The 25012-nt window shown below is 38.8% G+C and overlaps 2 protein-coding genes and 1 long non-coding RNA gene across 4 annotated transcripts in view; 1 reads left to right on the forward strand and 2 right to left on the reverse strand.

The window, feature by feature from the left end:
* LOC120491924 (prostaglandin F2 receptor negative regulator) overlaps positions 1-10249 on the reverse strand; it is a 41560-nt gene extending 31311 nt beyond the window's left edge. The window contains exon 1 of one of the 2 annotated variants that reach the window (XM_089122424.1): positions 10063-10249. In XM_089122424.1, the coding sequence (XP_088978550.1) occupies positions 10063-10114 (52 nt within the window). In that variant the 5' untranslated portion in view covers positions 10115-10249. The remainder of the gene's footprint in view (positions 1-10062) is intronic. The other variant, XM_089122428.1, reaches the window with a different exon arrangement.
* A 4063-nt stretch (positions 10250-14312) lies between these two features.
* Positions 14313-14879, forward strand: LOC148997370 (uncharacterized). Its single transcript, XR_016147207.1, has 2 exons — positions 14313-14728; positions 14821-14879. It is a non-coding gene; the product is annotated as an uncharacterized LOC148997370 (long non-coding RNA).
* A 7968-nt stretch (positions 14880-22847) lies between these two features.
* Positions 22848-24346, reverse strand: LOC148997371 (uncharacterized). The gene has a single exon (XM_089133788.1). The coding sequence runs from the start codon at positions 24102-24104 to the stop codon at positions 22848-22850; it is 1257 nt and encodes a 418-aa protein (XP_088989914.1). The 5' UTR covers positions 24105-24346.
* Positions 24347-25012: the final 666 nt, after the last annotated feature.

Here is a 25012-nt window from a genome sequence, read left to right on the forward strand (position 1 = left end):
GGAGAAATGTCACATTATTCGGCTTCAGAGGGCCATAAATACCTCATTTCTAATAAGTAGAAAAAAATAATGGTCAGTTCTTATACGGGACGTCCCATAAATTATACACACCTAATATCAAACCATTTTACCGTAGCATTTTGGAGAAATGTCCCATTATTCGACTTCAGAGGCCCATAAACACCTCATTTCTAATATGTAGAAAAAAAACTAATGGCCAATTCTTATACGGGACGTCCCACACAGTACACACACCTCATATCAAACCATATTACTGCATCATTTTGGAGAAATGTCACATTATTTGACTTCAGAGGGCCATAAATACCTCATTTCTAATAAGTAGAAAAAATGATGGTCAGTTCTTATACGGGACGTCCCACACAGTACACACACCTCATATCAAACCATATTACTGCAGCATTTTGGAGAAATGTCCCATTATTGGACTTCAGAGGGCCATAAATACCTAATTTCTAATAAGTAGAAAAAATAATGGTCAGTTCTCATACGGGACGCCCCATAGAGTACACACACCTCATATCTAACAATTTTACTGTAGCATTTTGGAGAAATGTCCCATTATTGGACTTCAGAGGGCCATAAATACCTCATTTCTAATAAGTAGAAAAAAATAATGGTCAGTTCTTATACGGGACGTCCCATAGAGCACACACACCTCATATCAAACCATTTTACTGTAGCATTTTGGAGAAATGTCCCATTATTCATCTTCAGAGGCCCATTTTCAATAAGTAGAAAAAAAATAAAGGTCAGTTCTTATACGGGATGTCCCATACAGTATACACACCTCGTATCACACCATTTTACTGTAGCATTTTGGAGTAATGTTACATTATTTGACTTCAGAGCCTGATAAATTCCTCATTTCTAATAAGTAGAAAAAAAATAATGGTCAGTTCTTATACGGGACGTACCATAGAGTACACACACCTCTTCAGAGCCTGATAAATTCCTCATTTCTAATAATTAGAAAAAAAAATAATGGTCAGTTCTTATACGGGACGTGCCATAGAGTACACACACCTCACATCAAACCATTTCACTGTTGCATTTTGGAGAAATGTCCCATTATTCAACTTCAGAGGCCCATAAATACCTCATTTCTAATTAGTAGAAAAAACTAATGGTCAGTTCTTATACGGGACGTTCCATACAGTACACGCACCTCATATCAAACAATTTTACTGTAGCATTTTTGAGAAATGTCCCCTTATTCGACTTCAGAGAGCCATAAATACCTCATTTCTAATAAGTAGAAAAAACGAACGGTCAGTTCTTATACGGGACGTCCCATAAAGTATACACACCTCTTATCAAACCATTTTACTGCAGCATTTTGGAGAAATGTTACATTATTCTACTTCAGAGGCCTATAAATTCCTAATTTCTAATAAGTAGAAAAAACGAACGGTCAGTTCTTATACAGGACGTCCTATACAGTATACGAACCTCATATCAAACCATTTTACTGTCGCATTTTGGAGAAATGTTACATTGTTCGACTTCAGAGGCCTATAAATACCTCATTTCTAACAAGTAGAAAAAACAAATGGTCAGTTTTTTAGGAGACGTCCCATAGAGTAAACATTTTACTGCAGCGTTTTAAAGATATGTTATACAGTATTTTACTACTTCAAAGCCCCATACTATATGCATGTTATAGATTGTGTTGTAGAACGCAGATGAACACATTGATAAAGCCAAAGGTGCCATCTTGTGCCGGCAGATGGATAGAATGCGGCTTAGCTGGAGGACAATAAAAAGCCGGAGAGAACCATGCAAAAGGTTGGTGAAGATGATGGTGACAGCCAGGGCGATGGCCTTGAGCAGGGAAGAGCAGACGGAGACCCAGCCCACAGTCAAGACTGCATCCCATGGCGGCGTCGCAGAAGGGAGTAGCCATGGAGTGAAGAGTCCCAACACTACCAAGGGGATTACCAGAGGTGATAACGGTGATGGAGGTAGAGCACACCACGTAGCCAGAGATGCGATGAGGCAGTGAGACACAAAGACCTAGGCGACCACGACTAGGCCACAGCGCCGACCCCCTGAAGTGGAAGCAGGTTAGAGGTTAGAGGCTGAGCTGCAACAACCATAGGTGGAGGTGGAAGCTGAGGGAGGGCGGAGCTAGTCAAAGGCGAAAGAGGTGGAGAGCCGTAGGGCAGCGAATGGGCCACAAGTCCATGGCGAAGAAGGTGTAATGTCCAACAGAGGGAGCCCGGGGAGGCTGAATGGCCGATGGTTCACGCTGGAGTCAAGGGTGGTAAGTGAGCACAGGAGCAAGGGCGGCGGGTAAAGGTGGAGCACTCAGATGCTGGAGACGGAGCCACAGTCTTCACACTCCCAAGAGGAGATGGCTTACAGCAGGCAAAAGATGTAGCAGGGCCACAGAGAGGAGGCTGAGTTGCACTGCGGGATTGATGGGAGGAAGAGATGACTGGGTGGCAGGAGTGTCTTGGGACTGCAGAGACAGACAGATAATAGGAAATATACAAGTTTATTACAAGTATTTTGGGGATGGGGTGGGAGGTTGGGCGGGACCAGCAGATTCCCCCTTGCTGCTTGTGGTGGGCTCATGCTGTTGATCCACCGGTGATCTTAGCTGGAAACTGGGTTGTGAGTGGGACTGGCGTTGTTGTCCACAGTTAAGACGGTAAGTGGTAATCCACAAGACCCCAGCACCCACTGAATTCCTACTCATATGAAATGAGGTCTTTATACACCCCTTAAGTCAATTAATATGACATATCTCAAAAATGCTACAGTAAAATGGTTTGAAATGAGGTGTGTATACTGAATGGGACGTTCCCTATAAGAATTGGCCATTAGTTTTTTCTATTATTAGAAATGAGGTATTTATAGGCCTTTGAAGTCTAATAATGGGACATTTCTCCAAAATGCTACAGTAAAATGGTTTCATATGAGGTGTGTGTACTAACTGGGATGTCCCGTAATAGAATTGGCCATTAGTTTTTTCAACTTACTAGAAATGAGGTATTTATGGGCCTCTGAAGTCAAATAATGCGACATTTCTCCAAAAGGCTGCAGTAAAATGGTTTGATATGAGGTGTGTGTACTGTATGGGACATCCCTAGAAGAACTGACCGTTAGTTTTTTCTACTTGTTAGAAATTAGGTATTTATGGACCTCTGAAGTAGAATAATGGGACCTTTCTCCAAAATGTTACAGTAAAAGGGTTTGTTATGAGGTGTGTAAACTGTATGGGACGTCCCCTACAAGAACTGACCGTTATTTTTTACTACTTATTAGAAATGAGGTACTTATGGGCCTCCAAAATTGAATAATGTGACATTTCTCCAAAATGCTACAGTAAAATGGTTTGATATGAGGTGTGTATACTGTATGGGACGTCCCCTACAAGAACTGACCGTTATTTTTTACTACTTATTAGAAATGAGTTATTTATGGGCCTCTGAAGTCAAATAATGCGATATTTCTCCAAAATGCTGCAGTAAAATAGTTTGATATGAGGTTTGTGTACTCTATGGGATGTCCCATATAAGAACTGACAGTTATATTTTTCTACTTATTAGAAATGAGGTATTTATGGCCCTCTGAAGTCGAATAATGGGACATTTCTCCAAAATGCTACAGTAAAATTGTTTGATATGAGGTGTGTGTACTGTATGGGACGTTGCCTACAAGAAGTGATCGTTGTTTTTTTTACTTATTAGAAATGAGGAATTTATCAGCCTCTGAAGTCAAATAATGTAACATTACTCCAAAATGCTACAGTAAAATTATTTGATATGAGGTGTGTAAACTGTATGGGAGGTCCCCTACAAGAACTGACCGTTATTTTTTACTACTTATTAGAAATTAGGTATTTATGGGCCTCCAAAATCGAATAATGTGACATTTCTCCAAAATGCTACAGTAAAATGGTTTGATATGAGGTGTGTATACTATATGGGACGTCCCCTACAAGAACTGACCGTTATTTTTTACTACTTATTAGAAATGAGTTATTTGTGGGCCTCTGAAGTCAAATAATGCGACAATTCTACAAAATGCTGCAGTAAAATAGTTTGATATGAGGTGTGTGTACTGTATGGGACGTCCCATATAAGAACTGACAGTTATTTTTTTCTACTTATTAGAAATGAGGTATTTATGGCCCTCTGAAGTCGAATAATAGAACATTTCTCCAAAATGCTGCAGTAAAATAGTTTGATATGAGGTTTGTGTACTGTATGGGACGTCCCATATAAGAACTGACAGTTATTTTTTTCTACTTATTAGAAATTAGGTATTTATGGCCCTCTGAAGTCGAATAATAGAACATTTCTCCAAGATGCTACAGTAAAATTGTTTGATATGAGGTGTGTGTACTGTATGGGACGTCGCCTACAAGAAGTGATCGTTGTTTTTTTCTACTTATTAAAAATGAGGAATTTATCAGCCTCTGAAGTCAAATAATGTAACATTACTCCAAAATGCTACAGTAAAATGGTTTGATACGAGGTGCGTATACTGTATGGGATGTCCCGTATAAGAACTGACCGTTATTTTTTTCTACTTATTGAAAATGAGGTATTTATGGGCCTCTGAAGTTGAATAATGGGACATTTCTCCAAAATGCTACAGTAAAATGGTTTGATATGAGGTGTGTAAACTGTATGGGACGTCCCCTACAAGAACTGACCGTTCGTTTTTTCTACTTATTAGAAATGAGGTATTTATGGGCCTCTAAAGTCAAATAATGTGACATATTTGTCCAAAATGCTACAGTAAAATGGTTTGATATGAGGTGTGTATACTGTATGGGACGTCCCGTATAAGAACTGACTGTTCGTTTTTTCTACTTATAAGAAATGAGGTATTTATGGCCCTCTGAAGTCGAATAATGGGCCATTTCTCCAAAAGGCTGCAGTAAAATAGTTTGATATGAGGTGTGTGTACTGTATGGGACGTCCCGTACATTAACTGACAGTTATTGTTTACTACTTTTTAGAAATGAGGTATTTATGGGCCTCTAAAGTCAAATAATGTGACATATTTGTCCAAAATGCTACAGTAAAATGGTTTGATATGAGGTGTGAATACTGTATGGGACGTCCCGTATAAGAACTGACTGTTCGTTTTTTCTACTTATTAGAAATGAGGTATTTATGGCCCTCTGAAGTCGAATAATGGGACATTTCTCCAAAATGCGACAGTAAAAAGGTTTGATATGAGGTTCGTATACTGTATGGGACGTCCTGTATAAGAACTGACCGTTAGTTTTTTTCTACGTATTAGAAATTAGGAATTTATAGGCCTCTGAAGTAGAATAATGTAACATTTCTCCAAAATGCTGCAGTAAAATGGTTTGATAAGAGGTGTGTATACTTTATGGGACGTCCCGTATAAGAACTGACCTTTCGTTTTTTCTACTTATTAGAAATGAGGAATTTATAGGCCTCTGAAGTAGAATAATGTAACATTTCTCCAGAATGCTACAGTAAAATGGTTTGATGTGAGGTGTGTGTACTGTATGGGACGTCCGTATAAGAACGGACCATTAATTTTTTCTACTTATTAGAAATTAGGTATTTATAGGCCTCTGAAGGCAAATAATGTGACATTTCTCCAAAATGCTACAGTAAAATGGTTTGATATGAGGTGTGTATACTGTATGGGACGTCCTGTATAAGAACTGACCATTAATTTTTTCTACTTATTAGAAATTAGGTATTTATAGGCCTCTGAAGGCAAATAATGTGACATTTCTCCAAAATGCTACAGTAAAATGGTTTGATATGAGGTGTGTATACTGTATGGGACGTCCTGTATAAGAACTGACCGTTATTTTGTTCTACTTATTGAAAATGAGATATTTATAGGCCTCTGAAGTCAAATAATGTGACATATTTGTCCAAAATGCTACAGTAAAATGGTTTGATATGAGGTGTGTATACTTTATGGGACGTCTCGTATAAGAACTGACCGTTCGTTTTTTCTACGTAATAGAAATGAGGTATTTATGGCTCTCTGAAGTCGAATAAGGGGACATTTCTCCAAAATGCGACAGTAAAATGGTTTGATGTAAGGTGTGTGTACTCTATGGGATATCCTGTATAAGAACTGACCATTATTTTTTTCTACTTATTCGAAATGAGGTATTTATGGCCCTCTGAAGTCGAATAATGGGACATTTCTCCAAAATGCTACAGTAAAATTGTTTGATATGAGGTGTGTGTACTCTATGGGAAGTCCCGTATAAGAACTGACCGTTATTTTTTCTACTTATTGAAAATGAGGTATTTATAGACCTCTGAAGTTGAATAATGTGACATTTCTCCAAAATGCTACAGAAAAATGGATTGATATGAGGTGTGTGTACTGTATGGGACGTCCCGATAAGAACTGACCATTATTTTTTTCTACTTATTAGAAATGAGGTATTTATGGCCCTCTGAAGTCAAATAATGGGACATTTTTTTCAAAATGCTACAGTAAAATGGTTTGATATGAGGTGTGTGTACTGTGTGGGACGTTCCGTATAAGAATTGGCCATTAGTATTTTCTACTTATTAGAAATGAGGTATTTATGGGCCTCTGAAGTCGAATAATGGGACATTTCTCCAAAATGCTACAGTAAAATGGTTTGATATGATTTGTGTATACTGTATGGGACGTCCCGTACATGCCCTGACTAGGGATGCACCGATACCGATACCGGTATCTGGTATCGGCCTCGATACCACATTTTCTAAAGTACTCGTACTCGTTAAAAGTCCCCCGATACCGGGGACCGATACCATGTTCTGAGAAATGGGTTAATCACAGGCGCCGAGTGCCCACCCCCAGGCTCCGGCTGCAGCTCAGAGCGGGGAGATGGGGAGACATGTCAGCCGTGTGGAACAGTGATGCGCGGGTCAATGTATAAACAACCCGCACACTACCAACGTTTTCAACTACCCGCCCGCTACTCGGACCGCAAAAAAAGTAAGAAAATATTGTACCCGACCCTCTTCCTGAATCCTGACCGTATTTTTTAAAAGTAGTACATGCTCATCGTAGCGTCATTGGGCCATAAACGTGTAACAACACAGCATCGCAAGAAGACGTAGCCTACATATAACAAAGGCAGCACTTTGGTCATCATCTTTCATTATTTCGGTAAATGTCTCCCACACTTACTCTTTCTATCACCTTTTCTCTTGCCGCCTCCATCTCTCTGCAGACTGATCATAGACATGGCCGGTTCGTGAACGAATCGGTTCTTTTTAATGAACCGGTCGAACCAGTACGCTAAATCGAACTGAATCATTCGCATCAGTTCACGTCTTGCGTCAGTGCTGATCCACAAGTTACTACAGTTACTCACTTTCAGACATGCCTGACAGTCCCTCCGAGTTGAAATAAACCAATATCCCGAATTATATTTTACTCCAGTAACTCTAACAGTTCACTGAACTGAGACATGTTGTTGATACTGCTGATACTGCGCATCCGCGTATAGTAACGAACGCAGAGGTACAGCGGTTCTCGGATCACACCAGTACAGAACTGAGAACTGTTTAGAATGAGCTTGTGTGTCATCTTCGTGCCAGTTATTCAGCCAATAAATAAATTCGGCCTATATATTTCATAGAAAATTCTATCTAGTACTATATAAATACAAAGGTTTAATTGGCATTTTTTTCCAAACGACCTGACCGACCGCGACCCGAATATCATTAAAAATATTTTTTGGATGACCCGTAACTGCGGGTAACCGCGGCGCAGGCACCCGCTCATTTTGGATCAACCCGTGCATCACTGGTGTGGAACAATTTCAAAGTGAATGGCTTTGGATTAGGAGAATAAGTTTACTTGTAGTCGCCAAGTTACTTATAGTCAGTTGAATGTCTGTTGGGGGACCAAATAAATAAAGTGTTATCAGATATTAAGCTGATCGTACTAATACTCTAGTCTACTAATACTCTAATGACAGTTAGTTGACATGTAATTGAAAAGTTACTTATAGTTAGTAAAGTGGACTATCGAAATAAAGTGTTACCCAAGTAATTTAATCAAGGACCTAAAAACCCGTATATAAAAATATTTAAATCATGTTTTTTTTATTAAGTACTCGGTATCGGTATCGGCGAGTACTGAAATGCAAGTACTCGTACTCGTTTTCCAAAAAAGTGGTGCATCCCTAGCCCTGACCATTGTTTTTTTCTACTTATTAGAAATGAGGTATTTATGGACCTCTGAATTAGAATAATGGGTCATTTCTCAAAAATGCTACAGTAAAATGGTTTGATACGAGGTGCGTGTACTGTGTGGGACGTCCCGTATAAGAACTGACCTTTATTTTTTTCTACTTATTAGAAAAGAGGTATAATGGCCCTCTGAAGTCGAATAATGGGACATTTCTCCAAAATGCTACAATAAGATTGTTTAATATGAGGTGATACTGTATGGGACGTCACCTATAAAAATTGGCCATTAGTTTTTTCTTATTACAATTTTTTTTTGTAACAGACAGACAGACAGACAGATAGAAAGAAAGAAAGGTTATGAATATATAGATAGAAATAAAGAAAAATATAGATAGATAGATAGATAGATAGATAGATAGATAGATAGATAGATAGATAGATAGATAGATAGATAGATAGATAGATAAAGAAAGAGAAAAAGAAAGATAAAGAAAGAAAGAAAGGTTATGAATATAGATCGAAATAAAGAAAAAGACAGATAGATAGATAGATAGATAGATAGATAGATAGATAGATAGATAGATAGATAGATAGATAGATAGATAGATAGGAAGAAAGAAAGAAAGAAAAAAAGAAAGAAAGGTTATGAATATATATATAGAAATAAAGAAAAATATAGATAGATAGATAGATAGATAGATAGATAGATAGATAGATAGATAAAGAAAGAGATAAAGAAAGAGAGAAAGAGAGAAAGAAAGAAAGAAAGAAAGAAAGAAAGAAAGAAAGAAAGAAAGAAAGAAAGAAAGAAAGAAAGAAAGAAAGAAAGAAAGAAAGAAAGAAAGAAAGAAAGAAAGAAAAAGAAAGAAAGGTTATGAATATATAGATAGAAATAAAGAAAAAGATAGATAGATAGATAGATAGATAGATAGATAGATAGATAGATAGATAGATAGATAGATAGATAGATAGATAGATAGATAGATAGAAAGAAAGAAAGGTTATGAATATATAGATAGAAAAAAAAAGAAAAAGATAGATAGATAGATAGATAGATAGATAGATAGATAGATAGATAGATAGATAGATAGATAGATAGAAAGAAAGAAAGAAAGAAAGAAAGAAAGAAAGAAAGAAAGAAAGAAAGAAAGAAAGAAAGAAAGAAAGAAAGAAAGAAAGAAATATCGATCCGGGCAACTCAAGCGCTCTGAAGCGCGTTCTTCCTCTGCTGTGACTGAAATTACCGTTCAAACTGCGGCTGGCTTGACCGCGGTGGTTTACCGTCTCCTAATAGTCATTTAATGTTTGATTTTAAGGTCATTTGAATGGTAAACTTAGGCACTTAAACCTGTTTTTCAAACATCATGATTAGTATGGCCTATCAGTGGTTTTGCTTTAGGACTTGGGGAGTAACTAGTCCTAAAGCAAAACCACTGATAGCAGATAGCCCAAACACGATGTTTAAAACAGGTTTACTCTCTCTGCTGGCAGTAAACACATTATACACCCAAACTAACCACTGGATCACTTCACCTAACATTAGTCAATATTGGACAAGACCTGATTCGTTAAATCACACAATGCAGACTAAAGGAAACATCTCAAGCGCTGATATCTTTTGACGATAATAATCTAAGTTTGAGGTCGATCTAAAACACATCAAGATCATTTTCATCTTAAAATAGCCTATTAAGATGAAACAACCACATATGTTTGTTTATCTTAAGAATGGCTATTTAATGATGAAAACGAGCTTGTATTTAGAGGAAATTAGTTCCATGACTAACTTTTCTTTTGTGTTGTTATCTAAACTAATTTAAATACAAACACGCGTGTTATATACAGGCGTTTCTTAAACAAGAACTAACGTTAGTCAACTTACCAAGAGCAAAAAACAAAATCACAGGACGAAGGAGTCCCGTTCCTTTATCCATTTTGACGAGTCTCTCTCGAGCGCGGATTAAAGTTCAGTCCTTTAGTCCTGTGAACTGGTGGATCTGCGCGAGCTGCATGATAAAACACACACTGGACTGGATTGGCACAGTCGTGTCCGGAAGTGAGTGTGTGTGTGTGTGTGTATGAGGCGCCGGACTGGACAAAAGCGAAGCGAACTGCGCGAGAGAGAACGAGCGTTTCAGTGCGCGCGAGAGAGGCCGAGCGTTTCAGTGCGCGCGAGAGAGACCGAGCAGTGCGTGCGCGCGAGAGAGGCCGAACGTTTATTGGACAACAATAATCAGTACAAACGTCTTTTTTAACTAGTGTTTAATTAACATAAATAATTCCAGCAGATAAACTTTCATAAGGAGGATTAAATAAAATTGAATTTATGTAGCCAGTAAGATTTCATAACTAATCACTGAACCATAACCAGATTTTTCGTTTCTTGGGCGTCAAATAAAATAACAATGACTCTGAATTGTATTCACCTGGGGCCTGTTTCAGAAAGGAGGTTAAGTGAAAACTCTGAGTATGTTAACCCTGAAATGAGGGAAACTCTGGGTTTTCCATTTCAGAAAGGGAGGTAAGTTAAACCTGAGACAGCAGAGTAGGTCAAGCCCATTTCTGAAAGAGAGGTAACTTATACTCAGAGTCAGTTACCATGGTAACTTACTCCGTGAACCTAACCTGGTCGGGAGCAGGTTTTCTTCAGTAAACTCAGAGTTTCTTGCGGTCTCCTCCCCTTTTTTAAAGAGGAAGTGCTGTTAAACACCAACAATAATACTAAAATGTATTTACACATTCTTTAAGGAATATATATTGTTTGTCCATGGTTTAATTGACTAAATCTGTTTTGTAGCACTTTTCCAAAAAATAAAAGGATTTAAAACGTTTGCTAAACTTTTATTTGATTACCACCGTTTTTGATAATATATTTCTATTAAATCATTAAAAAAATTGGAATAAAAAACATTTAATAGAACTCACTTATTTTTCAAACATAATTTAATAAGTTATTAATGATAAAAAATAAGATGTTAATCTTATTCATAATCAATAATTGAAGTTAGTTGATATGTTTTATTGAACAAATGTTTAATTTATTTAACTGTCATTTTAAATGATGATAATAATAACCGTAATTTAAGAATGCAGTTTATATATTTAATAATTGTTTAATACCATAAACCGTGATATTTTCTGAGATGTTTCTCAACTCTCCCCACATGGTTGAGTCCCCCACCCCACCCCCACAAGTTACTCAGCAACTTTTACTCATGTTTTAAATTAACTACTTTTTACTTGAGTGGATTTTTAGACTGGTATTTTTACTTTAACTTAGGTAAAATTTTTATCAAAGTAATAGTAGCCTACTTTAGGTTGAATAACAGTAAGTTTACTATTATAACAGTAAGTTACTCTAAAATAGTTATGAATTATTAACTGACATCTTCAACGGTGTAGTTAGATTAATGTAATAATCAGGCTACTATCTCTAGAAAGTATTGGTCTACATATTACTAATTGCTAAATCTCAACCTCAACCACTTGATTAATACAAAGAGGAGAGACAAGAAACTGCACATTTAATTCTTTCAAATTCACAATATACAATTGCATGAATTATTCTTGAATTGATCAAAGTGTGTAGAGGGAGAAGGTTACATAAAAAATATACCTTTTAAAAATGTATGTTAAATCCACTATTGTTTTATACTTAATTGGTTTATGTAGTAGCCTATTTAATGTAATTGCATCATATTTTATTTTAAATTACAGAAGAATTAAGAGTAATCCCTTTAATTAAATTACAATATTTAGATTATTTGTTAATTAATAAACACCTCTTTTTGTCTGGCGCTGTTGCCATGGTGACTCATAATATCTGTGCTCCATTGATAATGGCTTTTTATAGTTGTGGTGCAAGCGCTTAACTCAGAGTCGGTCAACTCAGAGTTGATTGAACTAACTCATTTCAGCTGTTCTGTAACCGAAAACTCAGAGTTTCCCATCTCAGGGTAAGTCAACTCTGAGTTCAAGCTTTAACTCAGAGTTGGTTGAACCTCCTTATTGAAACGGGCCCCTGTTGTCTGTGCAAGTGTTTCCATGAGAGCATCAAATAGACGCTTTCTATGGAATGCCAAAGCTGACTAAATTAAAAATAAATAAATACATAAATAAATATACAAAGAAATGTAAAAAAGCAAAAATACATAAATAAATACATAAATAAATATACAAAGAAATGTAAAAAAGTGCATATAAATGAGTATTTATACTTTTATTTCCATATTTATGTATAATTGTATTTTTCCACACATTTATTTATTTATTTATTTATACATTTATTCATTTATTTATTTCAACTTTTATTTATTTCCACATTTATGTCAGTATTTATGTTTTTATGTCTACATTTCTTTATTTTCACATTTCTTTATTTCTATATTTATTTATTTCCACATTTCATCATTTCCACATTTATTTATTCCAACATTTCTTTCTCCGTATGTTAATGAGGGGGGGGGGGGGGGCGTGTTTTAACTCAGACATGAGCAATCGATCTCAGAGTGGCAGTGCTGAAGCTTTGAGGCCACAGTGACACCTTGTGGTGTGTGACCAAACGAAACGCAAGAGCTGTGTGGGCAATATCACATTTTAAGTCGTGTATATCACCCTAACTGTATGTAGGGTAGGCTATAGTGTTAACACATGAATATGATAGCTGACAGCTTGCTTTTGGCTTGTGATTATTGACGATGAGACTCGCACCCCAGCGCAGAACACGGATGCACATTTCACTGACTCCCACCACGCAAGCATATTGATCAATGAGTTTGAAACGTCCGTGGTTACATTCGCGTTTCCTAACTTCGTATGCATAACAGGTGACAATTCAAATGCTTAAAACGCAACCCATATTTAGATGCTGCTCTTAGATAGATATTGATTAATCACAAGTCATCAATTTTGAATTATTCTTAAATCAAACAAAAGTGGCTCACTTAAACGCAGTGAGCCACGCATCTCACGCCATGCATTGGAGCACAGAAGCATAGGCATCCTGCTCATTCAAACAGCACCGGTCGTCCCCGTGGTCGTGGTGATATTTCCCCCTGTAAATTGATTTTATATCAACCCAAACCTTATAGGTAGGCTAGGCTGTACATCATCATGTCAAGTTCTTATATTAATCGATAAACTACTCAGTTAATGGCGGTTATCAGTAAAATCAAATTAACAAAAGTCATTAAAAGTCAAAATCTTAATACAGAATGTATGGCGTGAGAAGCGTGGCTGGCTGCGTTTGATTTTAGAATAATTCAAAATGTAGGCTATGTCTTGCCTTGTGATTAATCAGTATCTGAGCAGCATCGATGGGTTTTGTTTTAAACATTTGAATTGTCATCTGTTGTGCATACGAAATTAGGAAACACGGATGGAAACCGCGTATTGAGTCGTGTTTCAAACTCATTGATCAATATGCTTGCGTGGGAGTCAGTGAACTGTGCGCTGGTGTGCGAGTCTCATCGACAATAAACGCAAGCTGCAGCCCTATCCACCACGTTTAGGCCTACATTGTTATTAATAGTGGATACTTTCATGAGCTTTCATGTCCAAGTATCTGTTAACCCTATATAGCCTTCCCTACATACAGTTAGGGTGAAATACATGACTTAAAATGTGATATTGCCTGCACAGCTCTTGCGGTTCGTTTGGTCACACACCACAAGGTGTCACTGTGGCCTCAAAGCTTCAGAACTGCCACTCTGAGCTCGATTGCTAAAGTAAAGTTAAAACACGCCCCCCTCATTAACATACGGAGAAAGAAATGTTGGAATAAATAAATGTGGAAATGATGAAATGTGGAAATAAATAAATATAGAAATAAATAAATGTGAAAATAAAGAAATGTAGACATAAAAACATAAAGAATAAATGTGGAAATAAATAAAAGTTAAAATAAATAAATGTATAAATAAATAAATAAATGTGTGGAAAAATACAATTATACATAAATATGGAAATAAAAGTATAAATACTCATTTATATGCACTTTTTTACATTTCTTTGTATATTTATTTATGTATTTATTTATGTATTTTTGCTTTTTTACATTTCTTCGTATATTTATTTATGTATTTGTTTATTTTTTAATTTAGTCAGCAATGGCATTCCATATATTGTGTTTGCTGTCACAAAGCTTTGGATGTCCACAATGTTTATTTCCACTAGATGGCGCTTGTGTACTTCAACACTCATTTATTTCAGCAACTTTGAATCAGTTTAATCTGTACATTTTTATATTTCAACTATTTTATAATGCTTGTTGTGATTAATATACTCAACTGTTGTACATTTGAGCAATAATTCTTTTTTCTAAGAGTTTTATGGATATATTTGATTTTGTTCCCATCGTGTCTTTGTATGTCACTTCCTGTTTTTGCCGTGGAACAGCGAGTCAGAACTGCGGTCGGAGTTTACAATTCTCCTGATTATATTAAAAGATGTAATCGCAAGGTTTAAAGTGTTTATCATTATGATAAGTCATGCAATCAAGAAGCTTCAAGATGTAACCCCCTCTCTTAGCTCACAAGCAGGCAAAAGTGGTATGTATTTTCTGTTTATGTACGAGTTTAAACTCGTGTGTTTTCCATGTAACTGACTGTGATATGTTTTGGTTGTATATTCATCCTTTTAGTTCTACGGTGTTGATGTTGATGTCTGAGTCCAGAGAGCATTAAACATCAGTTAAAAGAACCTCAGCCTTTGTGTTGTGACTAAGAGCGGTACAGTAGAACACTTGCTGCGTCGAAGAAGGCCAAAGCAACTGATGGTAAAGCTGCATGAGGAAGACGGCCATCAAGAGGCGCCACGTGTTGAATGAGGGAAGTACAACATGAAAATATCACAATTGACTGACTAAAGCAGCCAGTGGGCAAGTGAAGGCTGAACAAGCAAGCACTATTAAAGTTAGTGACTTGGAAGCAGCACAAGGTCTTGTGAACTGTTCGCTGAAGTTTTAATCAATCTGGTATTTCTGTCATCCTCATTCTGAGATAAAGTTGGACATTTTTCTATTACCGTTTGACTTAAGAAACTGAAGGGATTAAATAGATAGGCAATTGTGCTACTATTGAATTGAAATTGAATTGAAACTATTGAAAGACTAAAATTTGATTTTTTTGTTTTATTCAAGTGTTTTGCATACCTTATGATTTAAGTGTGTTGCAAGTTATAAGTTCATACTTTGCTACTTGACAGTTCTACATTTTTTATATTTTACATGATTCAGTCATATAAGTCAAGCTGAGATAATCGCTTTACACTAAACCGTAGATTTATTTTGAGCTCTTTGAATATTCACATTATAGTGCAACACAGGCCATGTCATACACAAGTGAAATAACATTGCTGCCTATTAAAGAAGTCAGCTCTACACACCATACTTCACAAGACGAAGGCAGTGCAGAGCAGGTTATCCCACCACATCAGGATGATATAACTGATCAAGTTGAAGTGGCTGCACAAGCACATCAACCTCAGGTTGACGCAGATAATACACAGCTCCCAGATATCAGAAGAAGTCAGCGAGTACGCACGCTTACCGAGAAGGGTAAAACACTGCTAGACGCTAGACTAAAGGATCTGGAAAGAAGCTTTGATCAGAAGTATAAAAGGTGGAAATATCACATCAATGGATTGAAAAGAGCCATTAAGAACAATGATGATGCAGAATTGATTTGTGAAGTTGTGAGCACCATTAACACCATTCAGTCTGAGGTTGACCATATTTATGATGATATAAGAAGCATCACAAGCCCGGAACCTGAAATCAGAAGAAAAAATGACACTTGTCTTGCCATTACTAGCATTGCAAATGAGAAGTCTCAGAGCTTTCTCAATGGTGATCCTAAGGAGATTCCCTGGCCTGATTCAGATTCAGTGTTTGAAGCCACGGTGTCCAGCGTTATCTCAGCAACCTCCAGTAAGTCAAGGTCTGTTTCCAAATTGTCCAGTCGATCTTACAGTGATTCCCTGCAGAGAAGACAAGAAGCAGCAGCTGAAGTAGCGGCTACACAAGAAGTGATTAAAATAATGAAGACGCAACATCAACATGAAGAGGAAATTAGGAAACTCGAGGCAGAGGATAAAAGGTTAACAGCAGAAAGAGAAGCTCAAGAAAGAGAAACTGAAGCGGAGAATGCAAGGAAAAGGGCTCAATTTATTTCAGAAAGCACTGTAAGGAAAATAAAGCTGGAAGAAAAGAAAAAGGAAGTGGAACGGTTGGAGGAACTAAAAAGACACAACGCAGCACAAGCAAGGCTGCAGGTTTACGCTGAAAGCATCAAAGGTGATGAAGGAGAACGGCATTCTGCTCCTCTTTTTCAACAAGTACAAGGAGATTATATTTTTCAACCAAGTATTCCTTTTTCTCTTTCTAAGCCATTCATACTCGCACAAGACACTGCTCCTTTCAACCAACCCTCTTGTCCCTCTCAAGGGTTACCAATTCCCCAAGCCCATATCCCTCAGTCACCTTCACTGCTTGCTCCCAACGAAGCTTCTAATGACCTTGTGAAGGCGCTCGCTGAAGCGATTACAGCCAATAGGATCCCAGTTCCAGAACCTGTTATTTTCTCTGGAGATCCCCTAAAGTATAACGACTGGAAGCTGTCTTTCCAGACATTAATTGATCGCAAGAACTTGCCACCTCAAGAAAAGCTGTATTTTCTACGCAAGTATGTAGCTGGTCCGGCCAAGAGAGCTATTGAAGGACATTTTGTGGCTGGAACAGAAATAGCTTACATGGCAGCCTGGAACATCCTCGATGACAGGTTCGGAAATCCATTCGTAGTTGGCAAATCTTATCGTGACAAAATACAGTCTTGGCACAAGATTGCTACCAAAGATAGCAAAGATCTCCAGGAATTTGTAGATTTTCTAAGCAGTGTTGAGTCAGCCATGCCTTATGTTCAAGGTTTACAAGCTCTGAATGACTGTGTTGAAAATCAGAGAATATCAGCCAAATTGCCGGACTGGTTAAGTTCACGTTGGAATAGAGCAGTCACCAAGTTTCAAGACGAACACAAAGGGTTCCCAGATTTCAAATACTTTGTTGAATTCCTTGTCAAGGAAGCTCGAATTGCATGCAATCCCATCACGTCACTGCAAGCAATAAAGCCAGCAGAGCAAGAAAGGTACAAGCAAACAGATCAAGATCATAAGTTTCAGCGGAATCGCAACTCAACTGCCAAGACATTCACCACTAGTTCGAACGAGGAAAGGACCTTTATCTGTGTCTTTTGTAAGAGGTATGGCCACACCCTTCATAAGTGTCGTAAGATTATGGAAAGACCGATTGAGGAAAGATTGAAGTTTGTACAGTCTGAGAAGTTGTGCTTTGGCTGTCTTAAGGCTGGTCATAACTCCAGAAGCTGTTCCTCTAGGAGCGTGTGCGAAAAATGTGAGAAGCGTCACCCAACAAGCCTACACCAGGACCGTGTAAATAAATCCCCAGAACAAAGATCTAAAACCAGTGAAGATCAGTCCAAGGTTAATCAAAGATCTGCAGATAGATCAGCCGAATCACATAAGGTACAAGAGTCTAAGCCTGTGACTTCGAACAGAGTAGTTCAAGAAAGGAACGGCACTCATACCTCATCGATCATTCCAGTTTATGTCTCAACAACAGCTGAACCAAGGAAGGAGATTTTAGTGTATGCCTTGCTGGATACACAGAGTGACACTACTTTCATTCTAAAGGACACAGCTGAGACACTTGATATCAGGAAAGAGCCCGTCAAACTCAAGATTTCTACAATGACATCCAAAACGAAAGTTGTGTCCAGTCACAAATTGAATGGACTACAAGTAAGAGGGTTCCAGTCCGAAGTTAAAATAAAACTTCCAACAACTTACACTAGAGACTATATCCCTGCAAATAGATCTCATATACCCACGTGTGAAACAGCAAGGAACTGGCCTCATCTAGAACATCTGGCAGATGTAATGGCTCCTGCACTTGACTGTGAAGTAGGTTTGTTAATAGGATACAACTGTCCTCAAGCCTTACTTCCCAGAGATGTTCTCAGTGGCAGTGAGAATCAGCCTTTTGCACAAAGATCTGTGTTGGGTTGGAGTATCGTTGGATACAACCATGATGACTGTTATCAAGATGAAATCGGTGTGAGTCACAGGATTATTATGAAGCAAGTTGTACCAGCTGGTGATCCAGCTCACAAACTCCAGTCTGAAGTTTACTTTGTACACAGGAACAAGGTAAAGGAGATGATCACTCCAGCAGAGATAATGAAAGTTTTTGAGTCGGACTTTGTTGAAAGGGGTGAGGAAGTCTCAACATCACAAGAAGATTTAAGGTTTTTGGCTAAATTGAACGAAGGCATTAAGCAAACGCAAGATGGACACTATGAGATGCCATTGCCTTTTAAGGGTGAGAGACCAGAGTTACCAAACAACAAAGCATGTGCAGAGCATCGACTCAGATCTCTAGAGAAGCGTTTAAGGAGAGATGAGCAGTACCGAAAGGATTACCTGGCTTTCATGAAGGACATAATGGCAAGAGGTGATGCTGAAAAGGTCCCGGAGTTCGAGTTAAGTAATCAACCAGCATGGTATATACCTCACCACGGAGTATATAACCCGCAGAAGCCAGGCAAGATTCGCGTCGTCTTTGATTGCTCTGCAAGATTTCAGAATACTTCTCTGAATGAGCATCTACTGACTGGGCCTGACCTCACAAATACCCTTGTTGGAGTCTTGTGTCGTTTCCGGAAAGGGCAAGTGGCCATCATGTGTGATGTGGAGCGTATGTTCCACCAGTTTCATGTTGCTCCGAAGGATCGGGATTACCTCAGGTTCATATGGTGGGAAGATGGAAACATGAACGCCCCACCATCAGTTTTTCGAATGAAGGTTCACTTGTTCGGAGCGGCCTCCTCGCCTGGGTGTGCAAACTTTGGCCTCAAATACCTTGCCATGCAAGGTGAAGGCAAGTTTAATCAAGCCACAGTTAAGTTCATACAACGGAATTTTTATGTTGACGATGGTTTAGCAAGTGTAGACACTGAAGCAGATGCAATCCAGCTTGTAAGGGAAGCCAGGGGTCTCTGCAATACCGGGAAGCTTCGCTTGCACAAATTCATCACCAACAGCAAGACTGTGATAGACACAATTCCAAGGGAGGAATGTACTGAAGGGGCGACTGACTTTGACTTGTCACTAGGAGAGCCAAAGGTAGAGAGAGCACTTGGAATCCAGTGGTGCATAGCTGCAGACGAGTTCCATTTCAGAGTGTTGGAAAAGGAAAATCCTTTTACTAGAAGAGGAGTGTTGTCTACAGTTGCTTCCATTTTTGATCCTCTTGGATTCGTTGCTCCCTTCATTTTAATTGGGAAAAGAACCCTACAAAGGATGTGTCAAGATAAGATAGGCTGGGACGAACCACTTCCTGATGACCTCAAGCCACATTGGGAAGCTTGGCTGCGAGACCTCCATAACCTGTCGTTGGTAAAGATACCACGTTGTTATGTGCCATCAACATTCAAGGATGTTCAGCAATATGAGCTACACCATTTCTCAGACGCCAGTGTCTCAGGCTATGGAGTATGTTCATACCTCAGAGCTGTAAGCATGTCTGGAGAAGTCTACTGCACTCTCATTATGGCTAAAGCTAGGGTTGCTCCATCAAAGGTAGTAACAATTCCCAGACTAGAGCTCTCAGCTGCAGTGGTTGCCACAAAAATTGGTAATTTGCTAAAAAGAGAACTAGAATTGGATGACATCTGTGAATACTACTGGACCGACTCCAAGGTTGTCCTTGGTTACATTAACAACGAGGCACGTCGTTTCCATGTGTTTGTAGCCAATCGTGTTCAGCAAATCAGAACAAGCACTGAGACTAGTCAATGGCGATATGTGGCTTCAGAACAAAATCCAGCTGACCACGCCTCTCGTGGGCTCACCGTAAAGGAACTCATGGGATCGAACTGGTTTACTGGTCCAAGTTTCCTATGGCAAAGAGAACTCCCTAAGGAAGACATTAATGTGGGAGAGATTAATGATGGAGATCCGGAGCTCAAGAGGGCACAAGTTCTTATGACCAAGGCAAGAGAAGAGTGGTGTCTGTCAGATCGCCTGCAAAGGTTTTCAGATTGGAAGAGGGCAGTGAAAGCCATAGCAAGACTCAAACGTTGTGCAAGGAGTGCGAAAGGTTTGGTAGAAAGATCCAACAATTTCACAACACTTGAAGAAAGAAAGGATGCTGAACAGTTCATTATTCGTATTGTTCAAGAAGAAGTGTTCAGTGACGAAATCAAGCATCTAAGACAAGGCAAGGAAGTTAATTCACGTCAGTTCAACAAGCTGTACAAGTTAAGTCCGTTTATCGATGACCATGGTGTCCTACGAGTGGGAGGGCGATTGACACAGGCAGAACTTCACCCTCACGTAAAGCATCCGGCCATTCTTCCTAAAGGGCATCATATATCATGTTTACTCATAAAACACTTCCATGAAAAGGTGCAACATCAAGGTCGTGGCATGACCATCAATGAAATCCGCTCCAATGGCATTTGGATTCTGGGATGCAGTAGTGAAGTTTCATCTCTCATCTACAAGTGCATTAAGTGTAGGAAGCTGAGGAAATGCAATCAGGAGCAAAGGATGGCAGACCTGCCATTAGAAAGAATGGAAGCTACTCCTCCGTTCACCTACAGTGGCATGGACTGCTTCGGTCCGTTCTATGTTAAAGAGGGACGGAAAGAGTTGAAGAGATACGGACTACTTTTCACCTGCATGTGTTCACGAGCTGTTCACCTTGAGGTGCTGGATGATCTTAGCACTGATGCCTTTCTTAATGCCCTGCGTTGTCTTATTGCTATACGTGGCAATGTTAGTCAACTGCATAGTGATCAAGGTACCAACTTTATGGGTGCAAAGGGAGAGTTTCTGAAGTTGATGAAGGGAATGAATCAAGAACGTGTGAAAGAGTTAGGCTGTACCTTTGTCATGAACCCGCCTGCTTCCAGTCATATGGGTGGTGTCTGGGAGAGACAGATTCGGACTGTAAGGAGTGTACTAACTTCCATTCTAGACAAGTCTGCAGCAAAACTAGACAGTTCTTCTTTAAGAACATTCATGTATGAAGTAATGGCGATCGTGAATAGTCGACCGTTGACCTCAGAACACATCAACGATCCTGTGGGACCAGAACCATTAACGCCGAATCATATACTAACAATGAAGTCCACCATCATTGCACCACCTCCTGGGGAGTTTGTAAGGGAGGATCTTTATCTTCAGAAGAGATGGAAAAGAGTTCAGTTTCTGGCGAATGAGTTTTGGACCAGATGGAGGAAGGAATACTTGTTGAGTTTGCAGCAGAGAAGTAAGTGGAATAAGAGCAGGAGAAACACCAAGATAAATGATATTGTTCTGCTTCAAGATGACTTGGCTCCACGAAATCAGTGGAAGCTAGCTAAAGTGGTAGAAGTCTTCCCTGGATCTGATGGAATGGTGAGAAGACTTAAACTTCTGGTTAGTGATGCAGCACTAGATAGCAAGGGTGCACGCACAAATAAGCCAGTCTACTTAGAAAGACCCATACACAAAACAGTGTTACTACTTGAAGCTGATTAAAGAGTTGGCTTGGGTTAGTGTTTAACTGTGTAGGTCAAACGTGTACAGATACTTATCCTCTAAATGTTTATAAGTTCATGCTGAGTTACTGAACTTTTATTAAGAATCACACATTGTGTGATGGTGGGAGTGTGTTTGCTGTCACAAAGCTTTGGATGTCCACAATGTTTATTTCCACTAGATGGCGCTTGTGTACTTCAACACTCATTTATTTCAGCAACTTTGAATCAGTTTAATCTGTACATTTTTATATTTCAACTATTTTATAATGCTTGTTGTGATTAATATACTCAACTGTTGTACATTTGAGCAATAATTCTTTTTTCTAAGAGTTTTATGGATATATTTGATTTTGTTCCCATCGTGTCTTTGTATGTCACTTCCTGTTTTTGCCGTGGAACAGCGAGTCAGAACTGCGGTCGGAGTTTACAATTCTCCTGATTATATTAAAAGATGTAATCGCAAGGTTTAAAGTGTTTATCATTATGATAAGTCATGCAATCAAGAAGCTTCAAGATGTAACCCCCTCTCTTAGCTCACAAGCAGGCAAAAGTGGTATGTATTTTCTGTTTATGTACGAGTTTAAACTCGTGTGTTTTCCATGTAACTGACTGTGATATGTTTTGGTTGTATTTTCATCCTTTTAGTTCTACGGTGTTGATGTTGATGTCTGAGTCCAGAGAGCATTAAACATCAGTTAAAAGAACCTCAGCCTTTGTGTTGTGACTAAGAGCGGTACATATATTGATCATTAAATCAGAATTTTGTTGAATTTCGTGAGTGGTTTTCAAGGAAATGCCGATGTTTCATCCGTCCCGCGTTTCAATTGTCTTGTCTCTCCCCTATTACTTCTGATAAATACCTACTTGCTTTTTTAAACCAGTGTAGTTTTGCATCTTGTGTTGATGCTGTACATATGCCAAGTAATTGAGATTTATGTACATTATTTTGTAGAACTATGTACATTATAATCTGTTTCTATTTCAGTTGAACCTTTTTGTTGTTGTTTTTTTTTGTTGTTGACAGAATCACTTGACGTCAACGTGTAGAACTGATTGAATTGAAGCTTCAATGTAAATGTAGCAATGGGGTTGCTGCCCATTTCAAACCAAAGGGAAGCAAAACATATTTGGCCTCAATATCAGAAAGCTTGCACAGTTTAACCTCTGCAGCAAGCTCACGAGCTGTGTTGATGCCAATATCTGTGGAGATAATTGGCTCTGTGTACAGTGGCGCCAGATCCAGAAACCTTCTCAGCAGAATGAAAGTTTCTTCTGTGGTGGTGTCATGCAAAATGTTCTCAACCAAGCCAAGTTCTCCACCAATCATCACACAGTTGTCTCCTGTCCTACATTTTATTGTAGTATTTTTAAGTGTGACCCTTTTGTATTGCAGTCTTGATGCACCGTCTTGCACTGTTGGGCCATTTGAGTGATTTCCACCGAGTTTGACTTCATCTGGTTGGTGCGTGGACTTGTTCTGTGTGGACTGTGTCTCAATAACACGTATCATTTGCTGGAGAATGTGTTGTGGTTTTCTGACCTTTCTTTTTAGCTGGCCCAGAAAGTTTTCGAAGCAAAATGCAGACACACAGTCCAAGGGACCAAACCTCCTCACATCATCTGCCAGATGACACAGAGAGTGGACATTGTAGACCATCTCCTCAACTCCATACAAGGTCCTGAACTGTTCAAGGAAGTACCTAATCAGGTTATCTGCATAATTGCAGTAATGGGCACACAGGGTTGGAGAAAGCATCAAATAGATGCTGATGGACAGTGAAAGGAAGTTGTTGTAAAGTGAAGTTGGGAGAACATCTTTCAGTACTACTGGACCAGTGTACAGGAGAAACTGCCTAAACTCTGTAGCTTTCCAACGATCCAATTCCGAGAGTGACCTTGGCTTTCGTGCGAACTCAGAAGGTATGTGCTTTGACATCCCTACAAGTTTTTCTGAGATAGCTTTTATCGTATGGGAGCTCTCTCTGTATTTTAGGTTGCCTTTGGTCCAAAAGTTGAGCATCTTCCTGGTCACTCCTAGACAAACAACATGCATATAGTCCAGCACAAATTGTGTGACCATTCCCAAACGTAATGTAGTGAGGATTGAGTGACCTCTGTGATGATTTTCATCACGAAGTTCAGCAAATGACTCATCTGTTCTGCGAGTGGCATATGTCTCAGGAAACGTCATTTTTCGTCCCACATAGGATCCCTCCTGCGTGCAGCGATCACAACCACTATAGCCTCCATGTCCCTTTGTTTGCTTTAAGAATGATCGTGCTGGAGCATCGCAATTAAAGCAGTCCAGGGACAGATGAAACATCTTTTCATCAACAGTGAAACCTTGTTCTAGTGTGGAAACCTCCTCAGCAAGGTCTTGAAGGTATTGGTTTGGATTGTGTGGTTTGCTGTTTCCACAAAAGACACCTAACGAATGGATCCTTTTCAAAGGGAAATTTCCCTAAAATTGGCCAAAGTTGCTTCTGAGAGCTTTTAAATAATGGAAGTCCATCTACATTCACTTGCAATTTGATTGTGTCAGTTTGTGACAGCAATCCATCTCTCTTTTGGAGCAAATGTTCCAATATTCCAAAATGGACATATTCCCCACCATTAATTGTTTTCACCTTATGTGAATGTGATGTTTTAATTAGAGTTCTTGTACATTTTGGGAGCGAGGGGATGTATTTATTTAAAAATTTAAGTAGGCTGTCTGCTGCATTTTGTGTTACGCCAGACTCTACAACCCATTGACGCAGTTCATCTGGCAAGTTGTCAGTGTCAGGTGTGTCACTGAAAAAATCTTCTGGCTCACTGAAGTTGCTATTACAATCAGTGAATTGGTCATCATCATCATCATCATCAATAATACTGTCATTGTCAAGGTCAATGTTGTTGTCTGTGTTCTCACAGATCATGTCTTCATCACATGTTGGTTCGTTAGCTTCCTCGGGACTTGCCACTGGAGTGTCAGTGTCATTTATTTCTGTAGAATGGAGCTTGTGAATGATTTTTTGGACACGCCTCCATTTGGTAACAGAACTCACACCTCCCAATTGTGCCATGTTTCTATAAGAATTGAAGCACAATCTTTTACATAAAACGTTTGTTAACAACATTTTATGTAAATGTATATATCCTCATGGGACCCAGGAATAGAATTTGACCTATGGCTAAGCCACGCCCCCTCCACTTACTCAGACAAACAGTCAGTGACAGGCGCTATGGTAG

The sequence above is a fragment of the Pimephales promelas genome, chromosome 2 (genome assembly GCF_988280905.1).
Source record: "Pimephales promelas chromosome 2, fPimPro1.hap1.1, whole genome shotgun sequence".
In the NCBI taxonomy this organism is placed as follows: domain Eukaryota; kingdom Metazoa; phylum Chordata; class Actinopteri; order Cypriniformes; family Leuciscidae; genus Pimephales; species Pimephales promelas.

Coding starts and splice junctions, on each gene's coding strand:
- LOC148997371 (XM_089133788.1), bottom strand. CDS start 24,104: ATGTTTCATCTGTCCCTGGACTGCTTTAATTGCGATGCTCCAGCACGA.